At 27.2% G+C, this 7,969-nt stretch overlaps 1 protein-coding gene across 1 annotated transcript in view; it reads left to right on the plus strand.

Annotated features, from left to right (window-relative positions):
• LOC100573156 overlaps positions 1-7,969 on the plus strand; it is a gene marked incomplete in the record, with an annotated part of 82,952 nt that overhangs the window by 8,370 nt on the left and 66,613 nt on the right. The window contains 1 exon segment of the mRNA XM_029490869.1: positions 3,154-3,198. Coding sequence (XP_029346729.1) covers positions 3,154-3,198 — 45 coding nt within the window.

Consider the following 7,969-nt stretch of genomic DNA (forward strand, 5'->3'; position numbering starts at 1 on the left):
AATTTAATTGATAAAGAGAAACTGCGTTCTTTCTAATTTCCTAAATTATGAGAAACAAATTTACTAAACTATCTAATCTACTAAAATATATCCAATAAAAAAAAATATTTTATCAAGAAATGTAACAAAAATGTTTGAATTATTATTGGATCCGACTATTTCTATTTTTATTTTTATTTTAATATTCATATTTATACATAAATGAAACCATAAAATCGAAAAATTTTAAAAATTGTTGAACTCTATGGATTATTTTTAAATCAACTGAGATAAGCTAAGTTAATTCAAGTGGCAATTTTATTAAGCTAGTAAAGTTCATACGTTTATTTGAAAATTGACTAAACTTAATTTTTTTTAACTAGTAAATGCCCAATTTTAATAATTTTTACAAAGCTAAAAATGTCTTAAAAATTACGGACTTAAGTAAAATTCTGAATTCAATAATTCGTATAGTTTGTAAAATTTCCTCTTTAATCATAATATTGTTATCACTTTTATATTGTAACATAATTATTATTTTTATACAAGGAAGTTGAACTATAGGTATTGTTAGTGGCGCAGTCATGACGGGGAGAGGCTGTGGTTCATACTTCCCCCCCCCCCCCCCCCTATTTGGCCATAACAAAATATTAAAATCACATAAAAATAAATTATTAGAATTGAGTATTTTTGTTAATATTTGGATATCCCCCCTCATTTTCAAATCATTTTTAATACCCATACAGTATACATGATTCATAACACATTCATATTATTATAATATTAAGTTCATATGTTGATTTGAAAATTAACTTAACTTAATTTTATTCAACTAGTAAATGACCAACTTTTATAATTTTTACAAAGCTAAAAATGTCTTTAAAACTACGGGTTCAAGTCAAATCATGAATTCAATCATTCGTTTAGTTTGTACTACAATATTAAAAATAAAACGCTACCTACCTAAAAATTATGATTAGATATTTTGGGTTTATCACTTAGGTATACGGTTCTATAGTTGAAGTACTAATTGTATATATTCCGATATTTCGGATGATGAGAGCATGAGACTCACGCCACTCGCACGACTATAGGTTCTTATAGTTCTTATATTTGGACTCGAGGAATTTTAGTCGCATGGAAGTAAATGTTAACAATTTGAATATACGGTATTAGTTTATTACGCATGGTTAAATCATACAATATTCTTATCGAAATAAATAAATATTTGTAACTGAATACCTATATTATGTAAATATTACTACTATACGTCTTTATCGTAGGTATAATATATTATTATGTACATATTGTACCTATTACTAATTTAACTTTTAGACACATTTAGCTGTATAGTGTCAAAATTAAGTACATAATATATTTATTGTACCTATACCAGTTGATAGTTTTGTAGGCTGCATGTATCAGTACGTACTATTATATTTGACCTTACAATAAATACCTTTAGGTACATTATACACTTGTATAAGGCGATTTCCACTTTAATCATAATGTTATCACTTTTATATTGTAAAATATATATATGCATATACAAGTAATATGAATTATAGCTATTTTCAGTGGCATAGTCATAGTGGGGGTGTTGTCGTGCCCCTTTCCCAAATGGTTATATTAAAACTAAAAAAATATTAAGTTGGTTAGGGCAGTTAGGCAATTTAATGAAAACAAATAACTCAATTAAGTTAATATCTATATTCAATAAATTAGGAACAGTGCTGGGAAAAGTTAGCCAAAAAACTATCTGGATAAGATAAGAGATAATTCATTCAACATTTATCTAGATAATGATAAAAATGTAAAATACACACACAATTATCTAGATATAAAAATAGATAATTTGTTTTTAAATTATATTATAAATAATCTAATTTATTAGTAATTACTAATTAGGTAATATTTATTAGTCAATACGTCCTGAATATTATTTCTCGACTAAAATAAAATTTTAATTTTTAATACAACTTGAATACAAATAAAACAAAATAAAATTGACAATTTTTCAGTAAACATTTCTTTTTTTTAACTATAATAATATTGGAATTTGGAATCACTACTAGTAAATTATTGGCTATTTCAGTATTTGAAAATAATCTTATTATTATATTATTTATCTAGATAAATTACCTCAAATAACCATTACATTTATCAAGATGAGATAATTAGAAAATTTAATTATTTTTATCTGGATAAGATAATTAAAAAAATAATTTTATCTACAAAATTTATCTAGATAATTCCCAACACTGGTTAGAAGTTGACAGTGAACAAATCACAATTTTAAATCGATAAGTTAAAAGCTAATATGGAAAATAATATCAACGTCACTACTCATATTAAAAAAGGTTAATCTAATAACTGCGTTCTTTCTAATTTCCTAAATTATAATAAACAATTGTACTATTGATTATTTTAATTTTGATTTTAATATTAATATTTACGTATAAAACCATAAAAACGAAAAATTTAAAAAATTGTGTAACTTGATGGATTATTTTTAAATCAACCGAGATAAGTTAGGTTAATTCAAGCATCAATTTTATTAAGCTAGTGAAGTTAATAAGTTGATTTGAAAATTAACTTTATTTTATTTAACTAGCCCACAAATTATCATTTTTACAAAGCTAAAAATGTCTTAAAAAGTACGGGTTCATGTCAAATCCTGTATAATATTAGAAAATAAAACGCTACCTACCTAAAAATTATTATTAGATATTTTGGGTTAATCACTTAAGTATACGGTTCTATATTTGAAGTATTAATAATATATATTCTGATATTTCGAGTGATGACAGTATGAGACTCACGTCACTCGCATTATGATAGGCTCCTAGTTATTATATTTGCACTCGCGGAATTTTAGTTGCACTGAAGTAGATTAAGAGTAGTTAAATCATACAATAATCTTATCTAAATAATAAATATTTATAACTGAACCTATATGTAAATAATATTATTCCTATACGTATTTAGCGTAGGTATAATATATTATTATGCACCTATTGTACCTATAACTAATTTTATTCTTACACTCATTTAATTTGATAGCTGTATAGTGTCAACATTAAATACATAATATATTTACTGTACCTATAACAATTGATAGTTTTAAAAATATTATAAATATTCGTTGTTATTTGAAATATCGTATCATTACAGAAGAATTACAAAAGATGAATTTCGTGTGCTATACTGGAGAACAACGTGAGAATTTCATTTATATCTTTGAAAATAAAACTATTTTCTTAATAAGTATAATATTTAATTAGCTTTTATTTTTAATAGAATGTCATGAAATTTTTTATAATTAATAATCTTATGGATTATAATATATTATATTTAATTTAGAACAAAAAAGTTCTGACTAAATGAAACAATTATATAACAATCAGAAGGTTCTCTAACTGAAGATCTTCTTGGTTCATATCCACAGGAACTTTTTAAATTTTTGTTTTTTTTTTTTACGTTAAGTTTGATTAAAAAAAAAATAAATAAATTGTTCACGCAGAACATTTTTTTTAAATGTGCCAATCATTAAATATAATTAATTAGAAAAAAAGATTAAAACAAAAAAAATACAGTTTCGAATTCGGTTAATGGAAAAACCAGCAATTCCAGCGTATTGCGATGAACGCATCATGAATTTATCAGATAATAACTTTAATTGGCTTAATTTAATGTAACTGGTCCCGAAAAAATAGATGAGTGATTTTTATTCATGCCAAATTTTACAGTATTCTTCCTTACTTCTTTTGCCAACATTATAAAATATTTATAAGAATCCTTCTTTGCATTTTCAATCTTTAGCTATAAAAGTATAATATATTTTAATGAACTTTTAACTACTAAATAGCTTGTAAATTTTCAATTTGATAAATTTTGTCAACATTTGAACTTTAAAAGTTTAGATATACAAAAACGTCGTACCTATGGATCTCATTATTTCTCAACTGTTATTATATAACTACTTATGAGGAACCTTGTCTTAAATTTTCGTAGCATGGATATATAAAGACATTTTTGAATGTTTAAAATCATTAAAAATAATTCATTAGAAAAAAGAATTTAAAAAAAAGATAAGACAGTTTCATGTGGAAAATAGTTTAAAATGGCTTTCCTGAAAATGTTTATACTTTGAGATATTCTCTTTTGATTCTGAGCCCACGAATTTGGTTAGTTGAAAAACCAACAATATCAGCATATTGCGATGAAAACATCATGATTTATTTGAAACATCAGATAATAACTTTTACTGGCTTAATATAATGTAACTGGACACGGAAAAATAGAAGAGCGATTTTTTATTTATGCCGAATTTTACCGTATTTTTCTTTATTTCTTTTGCCAACATAGTTTACCTGCTAAAGAAAATAGTAGTAGACACATAGACGTATTTTAATATTAGGTGTCATACTTCAATTTCTCTCAGCTTGGCGGGTCATATGAATTCCTTGCAATGTGCTGAAGCCAGATATTTTTACAATACATTAAGTACGTATTATATATTTATAATTTAGAAAATTGGACGAATAGTAAATCTTGGGAAGATGATTCTAAAAATTATTGTAAGTACCTATGCATTCATTATTTATAGTTGTATGGTTCATGTCACAGTTGGTATTATTTAGCACTTTTGTAAAACATAATACCGTTCATTGATTAGTTTTGGTTTTAAAAATATTTGAATATCGCGTAATGGTAAAACGAGTTATAGGTTATTTATAGGCTGCTCTGGTAAAATTAAAAATATAAAGTGCTCAAGAGATGGCATTGTGAGCCGTATGCATCCACCGCGAACGATTGTAATACACACTATTCATTAGTACCTCTTGGGAAGCTGATTCTAAAAATTATTGTAAGTATGCATTCATTATTTATAGTTGTATGGTTCATGTCACAGTTGGTATTATTTAGCACTTTGGTAAAACATAATACTGTTCATTGATACATTTTCGTTTTAGAAATATTTGAATATCACGTAACTGTAACCCGAGTTATAGGTTAGCTATAGCACAGAATAGAATAGTCAGAATGTTCACTCATAACAAATTATACAGTAAGATAGGGCCAAACAAAAATCAGCCGCCATTTTAATTGAGGTAGTTTTTATCAATTTTAGCTAGTGATTAGACTGATTAGTGATTTGCAAACTGTAATGTTGTTCGGAATATGTTTCTTATCTTGAATTAAAACTGATAAAAGCACCTCAAATTAAATGGTGAATGATTTTCTGTTATCGGCCTGCCGCCCAAAAGTGTCACCCCATGGTTATAGTCCGCTCTGGTAAAATTAAAAATATAAAGTGCTCAAGAGATGGCATTGTGAGCCGTATGCATCCACCGCGCAAGATTGTAATACACCGTCAGCCTATAATATATTAGGTACTATTTACTAAGTATATTTGACAAGCCTAGGTAGAAACGAGTTAAAAAGTTAAAGTTAAGTTAAATGTTTTAATTTAACTTTTTACATTTTAATATTCATTAACTTACTTTTTAACTAAACCGATTTTTATTCATATAAACTTAATAATAACGAGTTGTTTTTAATCAAATACAAGATAAGTTAATTTTGAATTATATTGCATAAACATTTACTTTCGTTATTTTGCTATGATATTATTTACCATATCACTGGATATTTATTTATTTAATAAAAAAATCATAAATAACTTAACTTTAGCTAATAAGTTAATTATTGTAAGTTCTATGTAACTTTTAACTTGACTTAATTAAAAGGAAATTAGGATAACTATTAACTTTAAACTTTTCTAATGCTTCATTAACTTGCCCGTGATTGAAATATTATGATATCATTATGATTAAAGTAATTCATTTTATTATTAAGAATTAGCACAACTGATGGTTAATTTAATTTTTGCAAAAAATATTAGATTCATTCGAAAATGTCATTATGGGGTATAAAGTATAATAATTTACTCTAAAAGTTTTATATACCCAAGTTATAATAAAGTTTGTAAATTTACAATTTGATAAATGTTGTCAACATTTGAACTTTAAAATATTAGATATACGAAAAAAGTCGTACCTATGGATCCATTATTTCTCAACTGCTGGAATATAAAGATCGGATATGTTACCTACATAGCTTGGCATTGTTGAAGGTTCATTGGGTTTATAAAAATATAAATAACAGTATTGTCATGGTGGAATAGCAAAGTGAATATACCAAAAGTGAGCTCATACATGGTGTCCAAAACAAACGCTATAGTAAGTTAACTTCGTAAAGAAAGATTAATTTCGTTAAAAGAAAAACTGATCGGTGTTGTGTAGCTTCGTTGTGGTCGCCGTGAACGTGGTAATTTGTGTAGAGTTGCCGTGTTGCAACGAGTGTACTACCTGTACTTACTGTATGGTCTGTGAGTGCCGTTTATGTAAAGAAGCTATTGTCTTATCCCCAATCTATTACGTAACATCAGAATAGATTATTCGTGTTTGTAATGTAAATTGTGCATGAGCGCGTATTCATGTGGTGTCGTTGGATTTTTGGCAAATGTTATACGATAAAAGTATTTCGCACGCCATGTGTCATCTTATTGTTCTTGTTGCACATAGTTAAAACAGTGACATCTGGTTGTTTGACCGAATGTTGTGTAGTGGCATGTGTGTGTTTTCTGTCGTATTTTCCACATCGTTGTTGGTTATTTTGCAATGTTGGTACAAAAGAGTATTTCGCATGTTAGTGGCTATCGTATTCTTCTTGTTGCGCATAATTTTGGCACTGATATCCGGTTGTTTGACCGAATGTCGTACAGTGCGCATGTGCGTGCATGTTATGTTGTATTTTGCACATTGTCGTTGGTTTTTTGGCAATATTGGTATGATAGGGATGTATCGTATTTTGTCTTCTATCCTATTAATACTTTTGCGCATAGTTTTGGCATTGATATTTGGTTATTTAACCAAATTTCGTATATTGCTCACGTATAAGTGTAAACTGTTTTTCTAATGCGACAGAAGTCAGTTACGTAATCCTATAATAATGTTGCGTAACGATTTTTTTTTATCTTTATTAATTCTTTATGTCCATGCATGGGCATGTTTTTGTGTGTGGACGTCTCGGAAAGATTGTTATGTAATCGTTGAGGAATGTTCGTTGCCTAATATTCTTTTGTATTGCGTAATATGTTTTATAATTGCGTTTGTTTTTACACCCCGTTATGAGCTTGCCTGGTATATTCATTTTACAAGTTTATTCAGATATATAGTGTATTATTCATCTATTACAACTTTACTAAGGCACGAAAAAAAAATAGTGACGTGACCGACAGGTTAGAATAACAGTTCGGGTCCATTACAGCTAACAACATGTTTAAATCTAGGCTTATTGCACGTAGACTTTTTTTGATATGTTGTTAGCATTATGGTGCACCTATAGGTCATATGTATAGCATCCCATACATTTATAAGAATGTTTGTCTATTTTTTGAAAATAAATATGACAATATGAAACATTTAATAGTGATAGGTATGGTGTACAATTTATATCCTTAAGACTCTATTTAGTTTTTTATATAGAAAAATATACAAAAACAAAGAATTAGAATAAACTTATTCTAATTCATCAATTTCCATGTATTCGTCGGAGGATTCGTCTGTAGATATTTCTTTTGGAAAAGTAGATATTATTGAACTATGATAGCTGAAATAAGATATGTAAGTTATTGATTGTACATTAGGTAGGTGCCGTGTAAAAATCGCTTCAACCGTAGTTCCTGATCTTGTTGTTGGTGTCATTGGATTATTATTCATAATTAAATTAAAGTTGTATCGGAAAAAATGTATATATGGCTTAGAGTGTTCTGAAGCAAAGTTTACATTAAAGTCTCCACTTAACACCAATGGCAATTGATCTCTTCCATCATAGTTAGGTATAGGGCGATATAGAGTGTTGTATAAAATGTATTATGTCATCCACTTTTTGATTTGGGGAAATATAGACTGGAATGATTACA

The sequence above is a fragment of the Acyrthosiphon pisum genome, chromosome A2 (genome assembly GCF_005508785.2).
Source record: "Acyrthosiphon pisum isolate AL4f chromosome A2, pea_aphid_22Mar2018_4r6ur, whole genome shotgun sequence".
Lineage (NCBI taxonomy): Eukaryota > Metazoa > Arthropoda > Insecta > Hemiptera > Aphididae > Acyrthosiphon > Acyrthosiphon pisum.